We start from the raw sequence: 24,104 nt of genomic DNA on the forward strand, positions 1-24,104 counted from the left end.
GCATTGAGATGGCCACATCTTTCCACAGAGCTTGTAAACCAGTCCTTCACCATGTAGAATCTCCTATGCCAATTTGCTTCACCATTCAGACACTTTGTATTATGTGTCTTCCCTGGGGATCCCATCTTTGAAAGACCTTTGTCTACCCAACAAACTGCACATATTAAGTAACGGTTCCCATTCCCAGGGTTTATTTATCAAGGGCATCTCAAAATTGCTGGTCAGAGTCCTGACTGCGCTTCCACATGGAGCTGATAAAATTTCAACCCAAAGCAAAGAAATTTGATATCTTGCTTAATCCGTGCATGTTTTTCCATTCAGTTTTTTGAAATATTGCAAATAGCTCATAAGCCCCCATTACTTCCTTCATGGATAGTAATGGAACCCTAGAACTCAGGACCCTAGGCTGGGAACCACTGTGAAAAGCCACCAGTAGTTGATGGGTTCCCACTTTCTAGAAAGCAAAAAGTTCTAGCCTCTGGTCATTCAAAGCCTGAAGTCCTAGGGAGAGTTTTTGACTGGGCATCAAAGCTGGTTAGCCCTGCATTCTTCACTGAGGATTACTGCTAGAGATCCTATTATTTGAACTCTGTAAGAGACAAAGCCCAAGGAAGGCTCTTTCCTAGGCTGTTGGGGAGATAAGAACAGCTAAACTAATAAGCTATGGCATATCCATGAAATGGTATGATACGGGGCCGCTAAAAATAATCATATGGAGATGTGTGCATTTATGTGGAATAGTCATTACGGTCTGTTATTAAATTAGAGAGCAGGTCTAATGTATTTTTAGTGTCCCCTCTCTCTCTCTCTCTCTCTTTTTTTTTTTTTTTTTGAGATGGAGTCTTGCTTTGTCACCCAGGCTGGAGTACAGTGGCACAATCTTAGCTCACTGCAACCTCCGCCTCCACGGGTTTGAGCAATTCTCCCGTCTCAGCCTCCCTATTAACTGGAACTACAGTCACACACTACCATGCCTGGCTAATTTTTGTTTGTTTGTTTTAATAGAGACGGGGTTTCACCATACTGGTCAGGCTGGTCTCGAACTCCTGACCTCAGGTGATCCACCCACCTTGGCCTCCCAAAGTGCTGAGATTACAGGCGTGAGCCACCTTGCCTGGCCGTCTCTCTCTTTTTTTTTTTTTTTTTAAACAGAGTCTCACTCTGTCACCCAGGTTGGAGTGCAGTGGTGTGATCTCGGCTCACTGCAACCTCCACCTCCTGAGTTCAAGCGATTCTCCTGCCTCAGCCTCTCGACTAGCTGGGATTACAGGTGCCCACCACTATGCCCAGCTAAGTTTTGTATCTTTAGTAGAGACAGGGTTGGCCAGACTGGTCTTGAACTCCGGGCCTGAAGTGATCCTCCCACCTCAGGCTCCCAAAGTGCTGGGATTACAGGTGTGAGCCACCGTGCCCGGTCAGTGTCCTCCCTCTTATACAGAGTTATATTTGTGTGTTTAAATACACTGAGTAATAGTTCTCAGAGAATGTTCTGGAGACCCATATTCCACAGAATGCTCTGAGCAAAAGTGGTCCCATGACCAGCTGTTACTTACTATACCCCTCCTGGAATAGTATATGTGTATGTGGGCAATAGTATATGTGGGGCTCAGCATATTCAAAGGCTGTCAGAATCCCTGTGCTAAGGAAACCTGTTTCGCTTTTTCAGTCTAAGGTTTCATGTTTGCTGGATCATGGAACCCTTTTCTTACATAATAGCAGTAACCAATACTTATTGAACATTTAGTACCTGTCAGACAATGGTTCATAATAACCCCATGAAGTCGTGATCCATTTTACAGATGAGGAAACAAGGTTAGAGAGATTGCGTGACACTATTAAAATCCGTCAGTGTTACAGAGGCATTTGTGAACTACCAGGAAATACTTTCCTCCATTCTGGTTAATTCTGGCTCAGGATCATGGGCTGCCGGCTGCATCTGTCAGCAGTGTTGGGGACTATGAAATGGAAGGGCATGGTTATCCTCCATGGAGTCAACTTGGCACTGAAGGATCCACCTCAGGATAGTCCCTGTTTTCCTCACAAAATAGAGGAAAATAGAGAGCCCCCTTCTACAACTCTTTATTTCTCTAACCTGCTAAAGAGGTTATTTATACTATAGCTTGTGCAACTTCCTGGCATAATGAGTTCCACAAGTTCCCTTACTACCTGCTGTGTGGTTTTGCCTGCAGAAAATGCTCTGTGTGATGTTCAGCTACTCCCTGCCTCTGACCGCCCTACTTGGAGGCTCTGACTGGCTGCCTAGATGTCTGGGCCTGCCCAGCTGGGGTGCCCTCTTTGTGGGCTGCTGTTTCCTGACAACAGCAAGAGGCAGCTCTAGGGACAGGGAAGTGATTTGACTATTCCCCCTGTTTCTTTTATTTTCAACTCCACTGGAGGGGTGTGAGCAAAGCAAGCCAGTAGCTGAGGTCACGGCGCTGCCCCTGGCAGGGGTGTGGGAGGCCCTGGTCCCTGGTCCTCCTCATTTCCACATTGAGTGCCAACCTCCTGCTGACACTCCTGGGACAGAGCCTTTGCTGTTCCCTAATGCTCATTTCCAAAATGCCATTGGCCACACATGGACTGTCTCTGTATGAAAACCAGGCAACCTGATTCCATGATCCCTATGGAAATCATCGTTAGCAGATCAGAAACCCAACTGCATGTCAGACTCACCTGAGAGAGCTCTTAAAATACAGATTCCTGGCCAGACACAGTGGTGCATGCCTGCAATCTCAGCACTTTTGGGAGGCTGAGGTGGGAGGAGCACTTGAGCCCAGAAGTTCAAAACCAGCCTGGGCAACATAGTGAGACCCTGTGTCTTTAAGAAAAAAATATTTTAAATGAAAAAAATACACATTCCTGGGCTCCGCCCCCAGACTTAGTGAGTCTCTGGGGCAGAGGCCTGGGAATATGCACTGTCAAAAGCTCCCCAGGTGATTTCCATACAAGGACTTCATGTCCTAGAACTTGAGACCCACTGCCCAGTGCCAATATGAAGGTGTTTTGAGTGCAAGTTGATAAATAGGCTCTTTTTGGCCTTTCATTAGATAAGGTGTTGTAGTTTTGCTGCTGTTGCTTATCATTCTGTCTGAACCACTGTCCTCTTTCTTTTTAGGTGAGGAGAATTCGTGTTGCAAACTGCAGTAAACACAAATCCTGTTCGGAGTGTTTAACAGCCACAGACCCTCACTGCGGTTGGTGCCATCCACTACAAAGGTATCTCCTGAATTCTTTCTCACCAACTCGCATTTTCGAAAAAGTGTCATGCGGCAGAACACTTGTTGCCCTACTTTAACGATCCATTCCAGTGACCTGAGGGAACTGATGTCTTCCTCGACTAAAATCTCGTTGTGCAATCCTAATGAATTCTCCAAGATGTTTCCAGCCGCGTCCGTGATATGCAATCACTGGACCGGGGGGCTCCCCAGGCTGGGGGCGGGAGGGGCAGGTGTGCGGCCTTCAGGAGAACGGGCGAGAGCAGGCAGATTTGGTTTTTACTTTCTCCAGAGTTCTCCAAGACTCAAGAGAGAGGCAAAAGGTCCCCCCTCCGAGAAGATAAAAGAATAGAGATGTTTGAAAATTTTTCCGTTGAATCCCCATCATGTCATGTATTCTGTTCGCTCCGCAGAAGCCTCGTTATTGATGGCGCCGTCTCCTAATGCGCCGCGCAGCTGTGGGCCTGATGTACAATCTCAGTCTCCGGGCAGAATCTGCCCAGCCTGGTCTGGAATGACGATGTTCACGACCCATCTAGGCTCAGGGGCGACTCGGAGCTGCTTCCCCACCATGGCAGTTTCCTAGCGTCCCTGGGCCCGGCCTGGTTGGATTCGCCGTCGCCATGGCAACCCAGTACTGGGGCTCTTGCCGGAGAAGCAAAGGAGGAGAGAGCCTTCGCTGCAGCTCAGGCAGGAGAGAGAGAGAGAGAGAGAGAACGAAAAAAAACCCATAACAGTGTCTGTCAGTTTGGTGCTTTCAGTTTTTAAAGGTGAAAAGGAAAAGAAAGAGCAGAGCAGGTGGAGAGATGCTGAAGGCTGAACCAGGGGACAGTTTGGGACTAGAAAAGAGGAGGAAGAGAATTGGGGACTGAACGGTGAGGCAGCCAAGAGAAATGAAGGGAGAGGGGGAAATGCAATACAAGCAAGAGGTTTAGGAAACAAACCAAAAATATGGGGATGGAATTAATTAAGAGTTCATGGGGGAAGGCACAATTCGAGCTGCAGCAAGAGGAATAATTGCCCCTGCCATTTGCTACGCTTCCTTACCGGGCTGTTTCCGTCAGAGTCACTGGCAGACAAACGAAGCAAGGGCCAGAAAAATGCTCATGAATAATTCACTGATCACGAATGGGATTTATTTGTTGCACACTCACTGAGCAGTCTTGCTATAATCTTTTAGATCCATTCATTTATGTAGCACCCCTGTCTGTATTTGTAGAGCTGTGCACAGGAGTCAATTCGATAATGGCGGCGACGATGGTGGTGATTAAATAGCCACATGGAGCTAGCAGCTAACGTATTAACAAGCTCAGCTCTGGAGCCTGTGGGAGATGTCCAAGCTGGTGATATGAATTTGGGAGTTGTTAGATTTTAGATGGTACTTAGAGAAGCCGTAAGACCAGACGAAGGAGTGAGTGTTGATTGAGGAGAGAAGTTTGAGAACTGAGCATTGAGGGGCTGTGGTGTTTAGGGGTTGGGGAGAAGGAGGGGAAACAGAACAAGAAATAAGGAGGGAGCAGTCAGAAGGAGAAGAGGGAAAACTGGAGAGGGTGGTCTCCTGGAAGCCAAGGAAAGAAAGGAGGAGGAAGCGATCCACTGGGTCAGATTCAGCTGAGAGGTCAAGCAAGAGAAGAAAAGAATGGATCCATTGCACTTAGCAGGTGACAGTGGGTGACTGCTGGGAATGCCATTGTTAGGAGTGGCGCTAAATCCACTAGAGACAATGGGAAAATAAGACCTTAAGCAGGGGCAGCTTAGAGAAGCTTTACTGAGAAAGACAGCTGAAAAAATGAAGCAGACACTGGAAGAGTAAGTAGAGTCCAAAGAATTTTTTCTTTTTTTCTTTTTCTTTTTCTTTTTTCTGAGACGGACTCTAGCGTGTCTCCCAGGCTGGAGTGCAGTGGCATGATCTCGGCTCACTGCAACCTCCACCTCCCAGGTTCAAGCCGATTCTCCTGCCTCAGCCTCCCGAGTAGCTGGGATTACTGGCATGTGCCACCACACCCAACTAATTTTTGTATTTTTAGTAGAGATGGGGTTTCACCATGTTGGCCAGGCTGGTCTCGAACTCCTGACCTCAGGTGATCTGCCCACCTCAGCCTCCCAAAGTGCTGGGATTATAGGCGTGAGCCACTGCACCCATCCTGTTTTGTCTTTTTAAAATGCATGAAATAACAGTGCATGTCTGCGCTGTTGGGAAAATTCCAGAAGAGAAGGAGAAATGGATGATACAGGAGAGAGAAGGGTTGTGGACTGTTGTCTTTCAGCAGGTGGAAGACAATATGACTTGGTGTGCCAGCAGGGAGGCCAGCCTCAGACAGGAGCACTGGCCCCTCACCCTCAGTGATAGGGAATCTGGGCCTGAGCATGGGGAGGTGGCAGAGCCCTGTGTTTTGTCTTCTCCTATTGCTCACATTATTTTCAGTGGCCTAAGGCCATTGAGAGTGAGGTTGGGGAGGAAGCACCGGAGGTTTGAGGAGAAAAGAGAGAGAAGGAGTGGACTGGAAGACTGGGAGAGAGAACAGAGTAGAGAAATATAGAATAGTTGCCAGGCAGCATTAGGGCCCACTTGAGGTTGGTGGTCTTGTGTTTAAAGTGAGAGCCGTAAGCATGGTTTTGTCTTTCTCAAGCTGCATTCAGCTCTGGTGGTATAGCTGTAGACTCAGAAAAGTTAGCTCTAGCCAGTTTGGGGGCTTTGCCAGAAAATATATCAAGAAGGGAGAGAGTGGCCAGGGTGCTGAGGGAGCATGTAAAGAATGGATGATGATATTGATGTGGATGTTGATTCATATAATGATGGCACTTGGGCTCTAAGGAGGGAGGTAAGGACCTGATGGGGGTAGGGACATGAAAAGGTGGTAGGGTCTATGTTGGAAGTTGAGGTTGAGTTTAAAGATTGTTAGGGGCAGGCACGGTGACTCACACCTGTAATCCCAGCTTTTTGGGAGGCCAAAGCGGGTGGATCCCTTGAGGCCAAGAGTTTGAGACCAGCCTGGGCAACATGGCAAAGACCCCATCTCTACAAAAAATACAAACATTAGCTGGGTGTGGTGGTATGTGCTTGTGGTCCCAGCTACTCGGGAGGTTAAGGTGGGAGGCTTGCTTGAGTCCCTGAGACAGAAGTTGCAGTGAGCTGAGATGACACCTCTACTTTCTAGCTTGGATGACAAAGTGAGACCCTGTTTCAAAAAAAAAAAAAAAAAAATTGTTGGAACTAGGGAATTGGAAAGGGGAATTATTGGACTGTGGGGGCTTGATATTGAGGTCATGGATGGGTGGCATTATTGGCAATGACAGGGTCTGCCATATGATTGTCAAGATCATTGGCAGAGAGGGGTCAAGGAACTGAGGTGGTTACCAGAGTACTAAATGGCTCCGTCATCCATGTGGAAATCGTGGTCACCAAGAGATTGAGGAGCTACATATTCAAGGAACGAAGGGAAGTGACCAGGGCTGGAGTGGTCTGTAATGATCACAATGAGGAGGGACCTGGGGTGGTTTGAGCTGACAGCATGGGCTTCGAAGCTGGGGAGGAAGTGTTGGAAAGAGAGAAGAAGGATCTTCCAGAAGAGGCTGCAAGACACAAGTAGGACACCTAGATGAGGGAGAGGAAGCAGCCAGACCTTGAGAGGGGCCTGGGGAAGCTGTGACCTTGAGGGAGAGCTGGTTTCAGTAATATTGAGAAGGTGAAAGGAACAATCTGAGAAGAGGTTGAAGACATGGGGGCTTCTGTTGATAACTGGCTGTGAGTTATAGTCTTCTGTTTGTTTGTTTGTTTGTTTTGAGACAGGGTCTCATCCTGTCACCCAGGCTGGAGTGCAGTGGTACAATCACAGCGCACTACAACCTGACCTCCCCAGGCTCAGGTGTTCCTTCCACTGCAGTCTCCCAAGTAGTTGGGACCACAGGTGTGCACCACCACGCCCAGTTTTGTTTTGTTTGTTTGTTTGTTTTTGTATTTTGTAGAGACAGGGTTTCACCATGTTGCCCAGGCTGGTCTTGAACTCCTGAGCTCAAGCAATCCTCCTTCCTGGGCCTCCCGAAGTGTTAGGATTAGAGACGTGGGCCACCATGCACAGCCAAAAGCCTCCTTCTGCTCTTGCTCCCTCACCCCTATCCCAGTGCTCTCCAAGAAAAGTGATTCATTTAAAATCCAAATCAGATTATGTCACTCCCCAGCTTAATACCCTCCCCTGGCTTTCCATCTTAGAACTCAGTCTGACTCCCTTGCTGCCAGGACCTGCATACCAGGCTTTCTATGATCTGGCCTTCCACCACTTCTCTGACCTCTCATGCCATTCTCTCCTTTGTTTACTCAACCCCAGACATCCTGATTTAAGACTATGCTAAGCATGTTCCTGCCCTGGGGCCTTTGCATGTGCTGTTTCCTCAGTCTAGTGCATTCTTCCCCACATCTTTCTATGGCAGACTCTTTCTTGACTATCTGGTCCTAGAGCACTCATCTCTCTGCACCTGCCTACCCAGTCTTCAATATCCTCCCCTTACTCACAGTGACATTACTGTTTTATTTTCTTCATGGCCCATCGCTATTAGGAATGACCTTACTTCTCTACCTCTCTTTATTGAAATGTGCTCAAAAAAACGTAAGTTAAATGAATGAGATAGACTAAGTGATTGGTCAACTCTACCAATGGCGGGTTGAGACTTGTGCCTTAAGTCTTATAAGACATTCTGAAGTCATGGAGCGATGGTGCCTCACAGCCACGTCAGATCACTTGGTTTCAGACAGCCTGGGTTGTGGCCTGCAATGAAATGAAACTAAGTCTCAGATCTGTGACTCATGTGAAGCTCCCCTTACCATTCAAAATTAGGAATTCTAAAGGGGGATGTTTTCTTACGACGGTAGAGCATCCCACTGTGTTTATTTTAAATGTCATGGATTTATTTAGAAAAATAATTTATTTTCTCTGTTGAGAAGGTTGAGTTTTCTTGCATGCATGTCTAGAAAGTGGAATGGTAGGGAGAGGCAAGAAAACTATCTTCACTTCCTTCTGATCCCATGTTAAGAATAGGCATCCAGGCCGGGCACGGTGGCTCACGCCTGTAATCCCAACACTTTGGGGGGCTAAGGCAGGTGGATCACCTGAGATCAGGAGTTTGAGACCAGCCTGACCAACATGGTGAAACCCCGTCTCTACTAAAAATACAAAAATTAGCCAGGTGTGGTGGTGCATGCCTGTTAATCTCAGCAACACGGGAGGCTGAGGCAGGAGAATCACTTGAACCCAGGAGGCGGAGGTTGCAGTGAGCCAAGATCCAGCCTGAGTGACAGAGTGAGACTCCGTCTCAAAAAAAAAAAAAAAAAAAAAAAAAAAACAGGCATCCAGTACAAGCAGATAAAAAGCAATTAGATAAACAATGAGCTCTAAAAAGTCTAGTATTTTATTGTTGGAACCTCAGATCCAACCTGTGCTGAATTTGTCTGTGTGGGTGGAAAGTGAATTTTTGCAGGCTGAATATCTTGGGTTTGGAAGCAGTTTCTCAGTTTCTCCCATATTGCAAAGCATAGCACATGTGTTCAGTTACGAATTTCCACAAAACTGGCAATCCTGAACCAATGAACGGGTGAGGTTCCAAAAGTTCATTTGCAAGTTTGTTTGGCATACAGAATGCATTTTCCCATAGAAACAATGTCATAAATTAAGGATTGACTCCCAAGCCAGCCCATAAAATCCAAAATTATTTAATTTCAACAAATATTTATTGAACACCTAATGAGAGTCTGATCTGGGGCATAAGATAGCTAGGTGGTATTGAGATAAATTGGATGCCATTCTTGGCTTTAAGGAACTTGCATGCTAGCTGGGAAGGCAGACTTATCAGTGGCCAACATTCATTCATTCAATCCTACATCCAATCACAAATATTTTTTAAGCACAACAGTGTGCTAAGTCCTATGCTCAGTGCTCTGGGTACAGTTTTTTCTTGTCTGTATAGAGCTTGCAATCTAATGAGGGATATAATGTGTATCAGCTAGGTTTCTGCTCTAGTAATGCTGTATAACAAACAACCCCCAAATCCTTAGTGGTCTAAAAGAGCAAAGATTTGTTTACATTTGTTTTTCTTGCTCATGGGTCAGCCTGTCAGCTATGGGAAGAAAGATGGGGTCAATGTCAAGCTGAAAGTTGAGTTCAGGTCTGTTTCCCATGTTTTTCATTCTGTACATGCTCTTCTTAAGGCAGATAGAAGTAGCATGAGAGACCAAGCTAAACTAGACAACATACTCTAAGCCCTGGCTCACATCATGCTGACCAATATTCCATTGATAAAGCAAGCTGCATGGCCAAGCCCAATATCCATGGAGTAGGGAAATATATTCCACCTACTCTAGTGGAAGATTCTGCAAAGTGACCTGGTAAAAAGGTAGTGTGGGTGTGTCATTCTAGTACAGGATGGATTGAAGAATTGGGAACAATAATCCACTCTTATCAATAAGTAAAGGAGATGAATGAATAGAGTGTCATAAGGCCTAGCATAGGGGAACTGTAGGGTTTCATGGGGGCACATAAGAAATACCTAACCCAAACTTAACAGGTCAAGGAAGGCTTCCTGGAGGAAGGGATATCTAATCAGAACCTGAAGGGTAGGGGGATATCAGCTAGGTAAAGATGAGGCAGGGGAAGCTGGTGTAGGGATCAGGCTGTACAAAGGCCAGGCGAGCTTGGCCTGAAGCTCAGTATGGACAAGCATACAGGAGAGCTGGGGGGTGCTGGGAGATGAGGGTGTCAAGATAGGCAGAGGCAGATGAAGGGAAGGTCCTGCAAGTCACATTAAAGAATTTGAATTTTGTTGGAAGGACCTTGGGGAGCCATTGCAGGGCTTTAATTAAAAGTGTGACCAGATCAGATGAGTGTTTTAGAACGAGAACTCTGGGGTGCAAGGTGGACCAGAGGGGACTGAGAAGAGCTGGCAGATCAGTTAGCAGGTGGCTATAAACCAGCAAGAGACCAGGAACTGAATTAGAGTGATAGTAGTGGTGTGGGAAGGAAGTGGGTGGATTAGAGAGCTATTTGGAAGATAGAATTGACAGGGCTTAGTGATTAATTGGATTCCCCTTTGAGTCTGACACACTAAAAATAGGGCCATAAAATGAAAAATAAAATCTCAAGGTGGCCACTGTTTTTCTGGAAGATGTATCCTTTCTCCTTTGATCTCAGTCTTCATGAAGAAAACAAACAAGTGATACCCACGCATACACTTGATTCCTCCTGTGTCCCAGGCACTGGGCTAGGCACCAGGTTAGACCCCAGAAGATGGGCACCTGAGTCAAATGTGGGAGGGCTTCTGAGAGACACCAGCGCTGAGTCTCGGAGTGTTCACTGGGGTGAGTTATTGCACTGAAGCTGGTGTTGAGATTACAGAGGAAGGAGTGCAGGCATCTGGCTGGGGTGACCAGATGGACAGAAGTGTCGGTTACTGAGTAGGGAGTGTAGAAGGAGTGGCCTGTTTGGGCTGCATGGGAAATGCAGGGGGCTGACTTCCACGCTGGCAACATGGGCAGGACAGCCTATGAGGACAGAGGAAAGGTCTTGTGTTAGTCTGTTTTTGCACTTCTATAAGGAAATACCTGAGACTGGGTAATTTATAAAGGAAGGAGGTTAGTTGGCTCATGGTTCTGCTGGCTGTACAGGAAGCATGATGCTGGCATCTGCTCAGCTTCTGGGGAGGCCTCAGGAAACTTACAATCATGGCAGAAGGTGAAGGGAAAGCAGGGCATGTCTTACATGGCTGAAGCAGGAGGAAAGGGGGGTGGGAGAGGTGCCACACACTTTTAAACAACCAGATCTCAAGAGAACTCACTTACCATCATTAAAACAGCACTGAGGAGATGGTGCTAAACCATTCGTGAAGGATCCACCCTCATGATCCAATCACCTTTCACCAGGCCCCACCTCCAACATTGAGGATTACAATTGAACATGAGATTTGGGTGGGGACACAAATCCAAACCATATCAGGTCCCAAATGCATTTTGCTTTGGATAGAATCTGGGCTTTGTGTGACCTGCCAGTGTCTTATCTCTGCCACTTCTCCTCTTCTATAAAGTGGCATTTATAATTGGTCAGGTATTGCAAAAAGTGCTGGGATTACAGGCATATAATCCTGGGATTACAGGCACTTTGGGAGGACGAGGCGGGTGGATTGCTTGAACCCAGGAGTTCAAGACCAGCCTGGGCAACATGGTGAAACCCTGTCTCTACAAAAAATACAAAAATTAGCTGGGTGTGGTGGCGTGCACCTGTGGTCCCAGCTACTCAGGAGGCTGAGGTGGGAGGATTATTTGAACATAGGAGGCTGAGGCTTCAGTGAGCTGTGATTGTACCATTGCACTCCAGCCTGGGTGACAGAACGAGACCTTGTCTCAAAAATCATAATAATAATAGTACCTGCCTCAGAGGTTTGCTGAGAGAATTAAATCACATAATGTACATCATCGTAGGCCCAGTGCCTGGCTCCTGGTAGGCAATGAAGTTGTGTCAACTGTCATTTGGTGGAAGCCTAAGGAGGCAGTCATTACTTGTCCCTGAGGTTGGGAAAGGCTTCAACGAGGAGGTGGCCTTAAAATTGGGCCTTGAAGCCTGGGTAGACCTTCACCAGGGTAAGAGTGGTCAGGAGGCATTTCAGGCAGAAGAACCAGCGCAGTAAGAGGTCTGTGAAGAGACTGGCAGACGGAGTTCTATGCACTGGCTCTAGAAGGAAGGAAGTGGATGGAGGTGCTGGGTGGGCTCTCAGGGTGGACCTTACTAGCGGGTGCTGGGAACTCATGACAGGGTTTTAAGCAGAGGCCTTCCAGTGCCATATTTGTGTTTTAAAAAGATTATCCCGCTGGCAATGTGGAAGATGAACCATGTTAATCCAAGGCTCTCCCGGCCTCCCACCCCACCCTTCCTGGGTCGCTTTCCTCTGGTGTGTTTTGTAAAGAGTGAGTTTATGTCACATCTCTTCCTGAGTCAGCTACTTGGTGGCTATTCTCTGATTTCATGTACCTCCGCATTGGGAGAGGTAGTATGTCTCCCAGTGCATCCATGGGACCCCACTTGCTCTGGTTTTAGTGCCACGATGGAATCAGGGCTGGGTCCTCTTCAGAAAATGGGCCCTACAGGAAAGAGCACACTTGCATTCACCCTCGCATCCCTTCGTACTCCACCCCGCACAGGGTACACATGGGTGGAGGCAAGGCCCCAGGCATGCTGCTTATAAGGTATCTGTATGCGTCCTTCAATTATCTGTACAAATTTCACATTCACTCCATATTTTTCTACATGTTTCTTCCATGTTGACAGTTGGAAGACCTTCAAGCAGCCCCTGGTGGCTGTTTTTAGGTCTTCAGCTGCTGTTCGGCTGTTCCATGCATGAGATTGTGAAAGAGATCATTTCTTGCTCGGTCTAACAGCAGGGCCCTGTGGTCAGTCTTCCTGTCAAACTTTCTGAAGGGTTGGGAGTAACAGAAGGGTATTTTTAACACACGAGAGAAAACTGCCATCTGAATGCTAAACATATTTGTCCCCAACACCCCAGAGTAACAAATGAAAAGAATTACATGGGTTGCTTGTGGACACATCCCAGCTCCTTTTTTTATCTTGCTCTCCTGTCTTGAGGGTTCTTCTCCAAGTGACACTCCTTTCTCAAGCCCCCCAGGCCTATCATTAACCTGGTGGGACCCTTCCCACCAGGACTGTGATTGCCCTGAAACTTGACCAGTATAATCCATGGTGCACAGTAATTTATGGCCGTATTCTTCAGTAGCCTGAGTTAGTCTGTTCTGCCATCATGAGAGGTAAGCTATATACAGCAGAGAGGGCCTGATATGGCTTAGATGTTTTGTCTCCTCCAAATCTCATGTTGAAATGTGACCTCCAGTACTGGAGGTGGGTCTGCTGGGAGGGGTCGGGTCATGGGAACAGATCCCTCATGAATGGCTTGGTGCTGTCCTTGCAATAGTGAGTGAGTTCTCACTCTGAGTTCACAGGAGATCTGGTTGTTTAAGAGAGTGTGGCACCTGACCCCTCATATTCTTGCTCCCGCCCTAGCCATGTGACACACCTGTTCTCCCTTCGCTTCCAGCATGATTGGAAGCTTCCTGAGCCCCTCACCAGGAGCAGACACTACCATGCTTCCTATACAGCCTGTAAAATCATGAGCCAATTAAACCCCTTTTCTTTATAAATTATCCAGTCTCAGGTATTTCTTCGTAGCTGTGCAAAAAATGGACTAACACAGGGTCACAGAAGGCTTTGCAGTAGAAAAGTCCAGATGGATGTGACAGCTCCTCATTCAGAAGGTGGCTGCGGTGCCGCTTCCACAGGAAACCTGCCTTGAGTCCAGGCCTGGCCAGGAGACAGTGTGCATGGGTGGAGAAGAATATGCTTATCATACATTAGACACTACCTTGCACGTTCTGTGCCATGGTCCATTTAGTCCTCTTGGCACCCCATGAAGTAAGCACTATTACAATCCCCACTTTATAGAGAACAGCCTTAGCTTGTGTATAGTTTCCCACAGCTGCAGAAACAAATTCCCACAAACTCGGCAGGTTAAAACAACATGCACTTGTGATCTTATAGTTCTGGAGGTCACAAGCCTGCAATGGGTTTCACTGGGCTGAAACCAAAGCATTGTCAGGGCTGTGCTCCTGGAGGCCCTTCTTTGCCTTTTCCAGCTTCTGGAAGCAGCCAGCATTCCTTGGCTCATGGTCTCTTCCTGCATCTTCAAAACCAACAGTGTGGCATCATCAGATTACATTGGGCCCACCCAGATAATCCAAAATTATCTGCCCATTTTAAGATCCTCAACTTACATCTGCAGAGTCCCTTTTGTCATGTGCTATGGTTTGAATGTATCCCCCAAAGTTCATGTATTGGACACTTAATCCCCAGTGTAACAGTGTTGAGAGGTGGAATCTTTCGGACATGATTAGGTCATGAGGACAGAGTCCTCATGAATGGATTAATGACATTATCACAGGAATGGGTTAGTTATTGCAGGAGTGGGTTACTTATCATAGGAGTGGGTTCCTGATAAAATGATACATTAGGCCCCCTTCTCTCTCTCTTATTCTCTTTCTCTCTCTCTCGTGCTTTCTTGCCCTTCCACCATGGGATGATGCAGCAAGAAGGCCTTCACCAGATGCAGGCCCCTTGACCCTGGACTCCCCAGCCTCTAGAACTGTAAAAAAATAAATTTCATTTCTTTATAAATTCCCCAGTTAGTAGTAGTCTGTAATAGCAACACAAAACGAACTGAGACACCATATAAGGTGACACAGTCACAGGTTCCAGGGATTAGGACGTGGACATCTTTGGGTGCCATTATTCTGCCTACCACTGGTTATACAAGTAGTGGAAGCAGGATTCAACTCTAGGCTCAGCTCCAGCTCCTAAGCCGTTAGAGCAAAACAAAGAGAAACAGGCAAGTGACATGATCTCTCATGGCAGTGGGTAGAGAGGGGAGAGCCTGGAGCAAATGGCCCTAATGGAGCATTTGTGATAACTGCTATGTATAAGAAAGACATGGCACTCAGGGCCCACCTGAGTCATAGAAAACCCTCCATCTTGAAAGCTTAGGCAACCATGCGTTCATTTAACAGGTATTTGCTGAGTACCTGATATGTGTCAGGCACTGTCCTAAGCGCTGGGATTCTAAGCACTAGCAGTGAGTAACACAGGTCAAAATCCCTCCACACCCATGTTCATTGCAGCACTATTCACAATAGCAAAGACATGGAATCAACCCAAATGCCCATAATGGTAGACTGGATAAAGAAAAATGTGGTACATATGTGCCATGGAATGAAAAGGAATGAGCAGCCATGAAAAGGAATGAGATCAGGTCCTTTTGGGGAATGGATAGAGCTGGAAGCCATTATCCTCAGCAAATAACGCAGGAACAGAAAACCAAATATCGCGTGTTCTCACTTATAGGTGGGAGGTGAACAATGAGAACACATGGACACAAGGAGGGGACAACACACATAGGCCCCTGTCACAGGGTAGGGTCAGGGGAGAGAAAGCATTAGGATAAATAGCTAATGCATGCTGGGCTTACTACCTAGGTGATGAGTTGATAGGTACCGCAAACCACCGTGGCACACATTTACCTATGTAACAAACCTATACATCCTGCACATATACCCTGGAACTTAAAATGAAAACAAAAATTAAAAAAAAAAAAAATCCCTGCCCTCATGGAGTTCCCTCCAGTGAAGTGTTTTAGTTTCCCAAGGCTGCCATAACAAATTACTACCAACACAAATTTAACCTCTCCTAGTTCTGGAGGCCAGAAGTCTGAAATCAAGGTGTCAGCAGAGCTGGGCTCCCTCTGGAGGCTATAGGGGCATATCCTTCCTCACCTCTCCCAGCTCCGGGTGACTCTTGGTATTTCTTGGCTCGGGGTAGGATAACCATCTCTGCCCCGGTCTTCACATGGCCTTCTTCTGTGTGTCCAAATCTCCCTCTCCTATCTCCTAGAAAATTCCCATTCACTGGGACACCCTAAATCCAGGATGATTTCATCTCGACATCCTTAACTCATTACATCGGCAAAGACCCTATTTCTACATAAGGTCACATTCTGAGGTTCTGATGGTCATGAATTTGGGGGAACACTCTTTAACACATGACATGAGGGAAGATGGACAGTGTAAAAATAAATGAGGAAAGAGAGAACATGTCACAGAGTAAACAGGGCTGTGAAGAAAAATAAAGCAGAAAAAGGAAATGGGGAGCGCTAGTTGGAAGCAGGGGGCGCTAAATTTAAACAGGGGGCCCTGGAAAGCCTCAGTGAGAAGGGGCATCTGAGCCAAGACCCGAAGGGGCACACTCAGTTTTGGGGGTCTCTGCCTTCATAGGCTATTGCACTGTTGAGCGGAATGGCTGACAATTTGAGACAGAAGAGCCTTCCTCCTTTCCTTCCAATCCGGGATGTGTCCTCGTGCAGATCTCAAGCTTGACGTCTGTGTGGTGACACTTCTTTATGGTCCAGAGCGGCTCTAATGACAGCGATAATGATAATGGAATTGGGTACGGCCCCTCCTTCTCGTGTGAGGACCCCCATTGTGCTGACTAATTGTGTAGAAGCAAGTAGGACAACTGTCTGTGGGGTGGAAGCGGTGGGGAGCGAAGAGGAATACGTTCTTTGGGCCTCGGGAAATTACTGGATTACCATGGCATGGGCTGAGTCCATGCATCTGGGTTACTGCGAATGCTGGAAGGGATTTGGGGGAGCTTTCCAACCTTGGAACGGGTTTGGGAGTCAACCTGTGTCCTGCGGATTCTCCACCTCCTTTTTCAGCTGTGGGAGGAGCTGTGAGTTCTATGTATTGCAAAGCAGAAGGCGAAGAGGGGATAGCAGTGTTAAGGGGCACTCTCCACCCTTGGTGTCCCAGACAGTTGGCACTGGGAAAGTGGTCGCCATGCTTAGAAGCCAGGGTTTGTTTTTTGTTTTTTGTTTCTGTGTTTAGACGGAGTCTCACTCTGTTGTCAGGCTGGAGTGCAATGGCGTGATCTCGGCTCACTGCAACCTCTGCCTCCTGGGTTCAAGTGATTGTCCTGCCTCAGCCTCCCGAGTAGCTGGGACTATAGGCGCGTGCCACTATGCTTGCCTAATTTTTGTATTTTTAGATGAGACGGGGTTTCACCATGTTGGCCAGGATGGTCTCAATCTCTTGACCTCGTGATCCCCCCACTTCTGCCTCCCAAAGTGCTGGGATGACAGGCGTGAGCCACCATGCCCAGCCGGGTTTGTTTGTTCTTTAGTGGAGCTAGTGACTGATGTTCTCAGACCTCAGCCTCCGCTGTACTTACCTGCACCATCTCTTTAATGGATGCTCTCTGACTTCCAACAAGCACCATTAAGAACATCCCTTTTAGTAAATATATGTTGTAATGGAATAGATTTTTTTTGAAATGACCTTATCTCAGGCAGCATGCACTTTCATAAGAATGTATTGATTGGCCTTTAAATATTCCTCAAATGTTTTCACTTGTCTCTGTGACCTAGTATTTGTCCTGTTCCCAGCATCTCCTCCATATCCAAACACAATGTTCAGATCTTCATTCGAAGCCTTCCTGCCAGTATTTTGTTTTTTGCTTTTTAAACATTTGGATGCTTTTATTCTGCTATATGGAGGGTGCACTGTTTCTGATAGGCCAAATGTGGGATTTGATACTGCTTTCAGGAGGATCGGGTTTTAATATCATTGCCACCTGTTTAGTGGTGGGGAAACTGAGGCCCACAGAGGCTAAGGAATGTGGCTCCCAGTTACACAGGGAGTATATGGGAGGGCAGCTTTGAACCCAGACCTTTCTGACTCAAGAGGTGTCATTTTCACATTTTTATTTCCAGCTGTTGTTTTTTTAAATAGCTCCCCTAAATTATTTAGTTCGTGATTTGCGTTTGGAAATAGAAAACACCAACTTTTAGTACACTCATCGCCCACAAAAGAACCACAAGGAGCAAAGGCCACACCGGTTTTGTGTGAGTGTTTCAGTCTGCAAATGTGTTTTTTGTGTGCTAAATAGCTCAGAGTTTCAAGACAAAGGCTGGTTTTCCACCACGCCAGTGAACAGGCCAACCTCGTGAACAAAAATCAATGAAATGACTTCTGCTGGTATCACTGAAACATAGACAAGAATTTAGTCACTTTAAAATTTCCTTCTTAACCCAATTCAGCTACCTTTTGTTGAATGCCAGCCGTGGGCCAGGTCCTGTACTAGGCCCTGGGGAAAACAAAGATGTATGAGGGTCTGCTGTGGAGAAGCTCACAGGTGAGTGTGGGAATAATTTCAGTACACCATGCAGAGTGCTCTAATAGCTGGTACTCAAGGCATGAAAGGACTCCAGAGAATCCTTTAATATTTAGGAGGAAAGAGAGTTGTGATTAAGAATCCTCCAAGAAGCCTTGAATTGTGTCTGCCTCCTTACATAGAAAAGGCATGTTGGGCATTGAGCTGGTGTGTGAGCAATGCCAAAGGGCATCTGGTCAACCTCATTGCCCAAATCCCTTTCTCATCACTACCATTTTGTCTTTGGCTTATGTCATCCAAGTTTTTGCCTATATTTTCTGTTCCATTTTCCCATATAATATAATAACAACTAATATTTATTGAGGCATAATTGTAAACTCTTAGAACAGATGTACATTTTTCTCCCAACTTCATCAGGTGAAAACTATTATTTGCATTTCTGCAGATGGAGAGCCTGAGACACAGAGAGGGCACATGGCTTGCTTGGGGTCACTGGCTTGCAAACTGCACAACCGCTATCCCCCTTCCTTCACTAAGTTCTAGCCAAGCTGGTCTATTTCATCAGTTCCTTGCAGAGACCATACTTTAAGTGCACTCAGATACTATGCACATGCTGTTCCTTCTGCCTGGAATGCTCTTCCCACTACAATTTTTTTTTTTTTTTTTTGAGACAGAGTCTTGCTCTGTCACCCAGGCTGGAGTGCAATAGCATGATCTCGACTCACTGCAAGCTCTGCCTCCAGTTCAAGCAATTCTCTTGTGCCTCAGTTTCCTGAGTAGCTGGGATTACAGGCATGCACCACCTCACCCGGCTAATTTTTTGTGTTTTTATTAGAGACAGGGTTTCACCAGGTTGGCCAGGATGGTCTTGAGCTCCTGGCCTCAAGTGATCTGGCCTCCCAAAGTGCTAGGATTACAGGCATGAGCCACTAGCATCAGGCCTCTTCCCACTGCTCTTATGGTTCTCATCCTTGAATGCTTAGCTGAAATGCCTACTTTCTTCACTAGCCTGTCTAAAGTAGGTTCCTTTCTCCTATATCTTTGGTTTCTGCAGAAGACATACCTCAATTTGAAATTATTTTAAATGATTGTCCGTTTATTTGGTTTTTGTCTGTGTGCCTCTCTGGACTATAAGCTCAATAAGAGAAGGAACTTAACTGGCTTATCCATTGAAATGTCCGCAGTGCCTAGTGGAGTGTTTGGCATCCAATAGGCTCTCAGTTCATATCTGTAGAATGAATGCCAGGTATGGTCCTAGGCCCTGAGGGTGCAAAGGTGAATAAAGTGGTCCTTTCCCTTTGGGGGATTTACAGTGTAGCTGGAGAGACAGGCAGGCAATCAGCAACTAATGCAGTATGCTGTGTAGACTAGGAACATGTGTAAATGTCATGGGGACACAGAGGAGGGAGTGACTGCTTTGCCTGGAGTCTGAGCAAATATCATAGAGGAGGACACTGAAATAGCCCTTGAACAAGGAACGTGATTTCACCAAGTGTTGCAGGCCCAGAGGCATTCAGGGCAGTGAGGATAGCACACGCTCGGGAGGGCCGGGCCTGTTTGCCCTGTATGTGTTTATCAAATGCCTACTCTCCACGAGGCACTATGGAATAGATATCAGGGACAGGTATTTTTAGGAGCTTGCAGTCTAGATAGAGTGACAGACTCATCAACCAAACCTACCTGGGGATGAGTTTGAAGAGGAAGGCAGGGGCCAGATCTCAGTGTCGGGGTCAGAGATGAGCATGGAAACGTGTTGCAGACTGGGGGTGCTGAAAGGCATGTAGGCAGGAGAGTCTGGTATGGGAGAAAGGGTATCATGAGAGATTTTTAAGCAGGGAGTAACATCATCAGCTCTTGCATAAGAATAACCCAGATGTTGGTGTGGAGGTTGATGAGAGAAACAGGAAGTGGGAAGGGGGAGACCTCATTTGGCTGCTGCAGGAACCCAGGTGAGAGGTGGGGGGTAAGCATGGGTTGTAAAGGATGCTTAGAATTAATAGGCCATGATCAGTTGGGTACAAGAGTTACCCAAACTAGCCAAAATAGGCACAAAGTTTTCTAATTTGATCCGCCATGTGGATTATTGCTCATTAAACCAGACCAGGTAGCGGTTCCCAATGTGTGTGACTAGAATTTCTCATCCCTCAGAACATCCTTCAGCAAAAAAGCTGGAAGATGGTACATCATTCGTTCTTGTCTCGGAAAGTTACAAAGCACAGTGGCGTCTTCAAGGCTCTGAGAAGTCCTGCAGCAGAGAGACTTGTTTAATTTTATTTAACTAGTGTTTCCCAGCTTCTTGGCAATAGAACCCTACTTCAATATTAACACCCAAAACAACTCCAGGAACACAGTTCAGTTTGAAAAATGCTGAGATATTGAGTAAAACTTTTATTTTCCTATATGGCCATGTCTTGGAAGAATCTACTTACTATTATGCTGGCATTTGTGATGTCGCTACCCTGGAAGCCTTTACAATTTTTGAGCAATTTGGTGTGGTAGTAAGAGATGGATGCCAGTGCCAGATACCATGCTAACTAACCTCTCTGCACCTCCGTTTCTCAACCTCTGACATGGAGGTGGTAACAATAACACCTACTTCATGGGCTGGTTGTGAGGATTACTGTGTTAATTCCCAGAAGTCCCCAGAAACAATGCCTGGCCTATGGGCACTAGGAAGATGCTATTGTTTGAAAATGTCACCTGAAAAGCATGTGTTGGGAATTTAATCCCCAATGCAACTCTGTTGAAAGGTGGGACCTAATGAGAGGTGTTTAGGTCATGAGGGCTCTGCCTTTGTGAATGGATTAATGCCAAGCATAGAAGGGCTTCAGGCTGCAAATTCCAGTCTCTTTCTCTTGTTCACATGTGCATGCTCTCGCCCTCTCTTGCTCGTCCACCTCCCGCTGTGGGATGATGCAGCAATAAGGCCCTCGCCAGATGCAGGCCCCTCGACCTTGGACTCTCCAGCCTCCAGAACTGTAAAAAATAAATTTCTTGTCTTTATAAATTACCCAGTCTGTGGTATTCTATTATAGCAACACAAAACAGACGAAGACAGATGGGCTCAGTCACTATTAGCTATTCTGAGAGGCAGTATAGGTAGCTGATGAGACCACAGGCTTTGAGGCTACACTGCCTGACTTAGTAGGTCAGCTCCTCTGCTTGCTATCTCTGTGACCTTAGGAAAGCAATATGGAACCAGCTATGCCTCAGTTTCCCCATCTGTGAAGCAGGGACAATTATTGCAGCTACTTAGAGGTTTGTTGTGAATAATAAATGAATCAAATCATGTGAAAAGACATTGCCTGGCATGTTAGATGTTTTTGCTTAAAAAAATTTTCTAAATTGTCTCTGTTATTGGCATAATTTTATCATGTAGATTGACTTTCAGCTTCAGTGATGAAGACCCAATTTTCCAATTTTTCCTGGTCTTATGTTTTGGCATTCCCCTCTTAAAGACTCTGGAGGCCTTTCATTTGAAGTTTAGTTTGTCACAGACTTCCTATTCTCTTCTATTCAGTAGGCTTGGTTTCCTCATCTCGTGGACTGGCAATTGTCAAGAAAGTCCCCCGATTCTGGGGACCACCTGACCCTTCCATTGGGCTCTGTGCCTTCTCTAAAAATGCAGACATCTGTTTCAAATCACTTAGCAAAAGACCTTGAGATGCTTTTATAGCAAAGCCCTCCCCCAGCATGGATGCAGTCTCCTGTTTCTTGGGAGAGAGAGAAGCTGGATTGTTTCCTTGTTAAAAGTTTTCTGATATTATATCAGTGTAGAATCTTTGGAACAGTTCACACTAACCCCCACATTCAAGCCACTTACCTGATATGTAGTTATCAGATTCCTTCAGGGACTGTCTGCTCTTAGTGAACAATTAGATTAGAGGATGCTGATGAAATTTGAGTGGCAGGAAGTAGAAGTTACATTTCTGAGTTCAGAGTTTCTATTTCAAGGTTGAGTAAGTGGTAAATTTTTACTGCAAGATTCTAGCCTGATAGAGTCGGCCTCTCAAGGCCCCCCAGCCCAGCCCATGGGTATTTTACCTGCTTGGAAACTTCAGCGCCTTTTCAGAGGTGGGCCTCCCTGCTCTTTATGTTGGCATGAAAACAATTAATAATTTAAGCCATGCCCATTAAAAAAAAAAAGAAATGCTGTATAAATACAATACTGTAATAATAAATTTAAAAGTCGATCCAGCTGAGCACTGTTCCCAGACTACCAGCTGAGCAGAAACACAAATAAGTAAAGACGAAAACTGCTATATAATGCAAATGGCTGCAATCTCGTTGTTTTCTGCTATTCTTTATTGCAAATATATAGTAGTAAAGTTACATTATGGATAAGTAGGTTTTGTGGGCTAACCTGGAAACCTAATCACTGTTTATAACATTATTTCTCTGGGGGAAAGTGCATTTTATATTAGAAACAGATGGTCTGCAAGAAAAATTTTTTGGCAGTAGAATGGATTTCTAAGTCCAGAGCCACCTGGAATTTTCACCTCTTGCTAGTTGTGTGGTTGTGTTGTATTCACAGCTAGTGATAGAGGAAAATTAGAGGCCTCTCAGAATCCCCGCTTCTGTTCTCCCCCAAATCCTTGCTACCCTCTTCATCCTACAGTCTCTGCCTTACCTTCTCTTTTCTCTGTTTCTGGGGTCCCCATCCCTGTGTCCTTGTCCTGGCCCAGCCCCACCCTCCAACCACTGGTTGAGGTCCCAGGAAGCCAGGAGGAACTATGAATGTCCTTTATTAAGTGGTGGTTAGGATCTATAGGAAGGCATGCAGCAAGGGGGCCAAGTTTGTGGGCTCTGAAATAAGACTTCGGCCACTTGGCAGCTGTGTGGCCTTGATATGTTACTGTACTTCTCTGAGCTTCTGTTTCATCCGTATAGAGCGGGGTTGTTGTGAGAACTAACTGCAAACACTCCCAGCAGTGCCTGGCACAGAGTAATATTCCCTCCATGCCAGTGTGTGGTGGGGTAATTATTCAGGGATACTATGGGTTACACATATTTCTAAGAACCCAGGAAGCAAACCCATTGTATAGAAAGACTTTCTAAGTTTCAAACAGTGAACTTAGAAACAAGTGTCTGGGACCTTCCTGTTTATGACTCGGGGCCAGAGTAGGTTTGGAACTGTTTTTTTTTTTTTCTTTTTAATCTGTTGGGGGTGAGGGAGGGGGCGGTTACATACTTACATAGCTGAACGGCAATATCAAACTCTAGTATTATCTCGAATACGTTAAGCTCTACAGCAGATTTTATAGCAAACTAACAAGAACAGCTTTCTTAAATAGTTTCATTGACTGAATTGTTTCTACATACAGTGTTTTTCACATAAGGGAAGTCTTTTTAAATTAACTTTTTGGTTTGGGGGATTTTTTTTTTTCAGGCAATCTTTGCATTTGGGCGGATTCTGTTTTCTAATTTGCAAATAGGCTTGTGTCTGCCTGCAGGCTTTATCATGAAAGTATTAGCTCTAACTGGAAATAAGGACTAGAAAAATAAAATACTGACTGGGAGTCTGAGGACTTTGGGATAGATCCTCAGTAGAGGGTGGAGCAAAAGTAACAATAAGTCAAGAAAGCAAACGTATCTCTACCAATTTCTCTAGAATATGTCCATTCTTATCCAAATCCAATTTTCCTCCTATTCTTGGCCTGAAGAAATTGAAATGAAGCCATTAAGATATCAGCCTATCTGAGAGTGCATCACTGAAGAATCAGCCTCGCTCAGAGTCCTGTGTGACAATGAGATTTTAATTTAATTAGGGCAGTGGCTCAAGTGTTTATGCGCTTGACCGTTGCTCTTGTTAACACGCAGGAATTAGAGTGATAGCTTTCGAAAGGAAATATTTCGGAGTAACTAGCTTTGTTTACTAAAATATGGGAGCTACAAGATCTGCTCTGTAAGAAATGTAAATGTATGAGTAATATGCTGTCATGAAGATTTTATAATCTGCAATATTGGAGAAGTAATAAGATACTGTTGTTGGCTGGCCATCTGGTTATACATACTTGGTGTCATGGTTTGCTTTTCATTTTTTCATTTTTTATTTTTACTGGTGAGAAGCAAGGAATAGGAGTTCAGAGGTGGTGGGGGTTATATATATGTACAAACAAGGAAT

The 24,104-nt window shown here is 45.8% G+C and overlaps 1 protein-coding gene across 3 annotated transcripts in view; it reads left to right on the plus strand.

The window, feature by feature from the left end:
• PLXNC1 (plexin C1) overlaps positions 1-24,104 on the plus strand; it is a 159,216-nt gene that overhangs the window by 34,542 nt on the left and 100,570 nt on the right. For all 3 annotated transcript variants that reach the window (XM_050747131.1, XM_050747132.1, XM_050747133.1), the window contains exon 4: positions 3,116-3,216. In XM_050747131.1, the coding sequence (XP_050603088.1) occupies positions 3,116-3,216 (101 nt within the window). The remainder of the gene's footprint in view (positions 1-3,115; positions 3,217-24,104) is intronic.

Source organism: Macaca thibetana, chromosome 11, assembly GCF_024542745.1.
Source record: "Macaca thibetana thibetana isolate TM-01 chromosome 11, ASM2454274v1, whole genome shotgun sequence".
NCBI classification, from domain to species: domain Eukaryota; kingdom Metazoa; phylum Chordata; class Mammalia; order Primates; family Cercopithecidae; genus Macaca; species Macaca thibetana.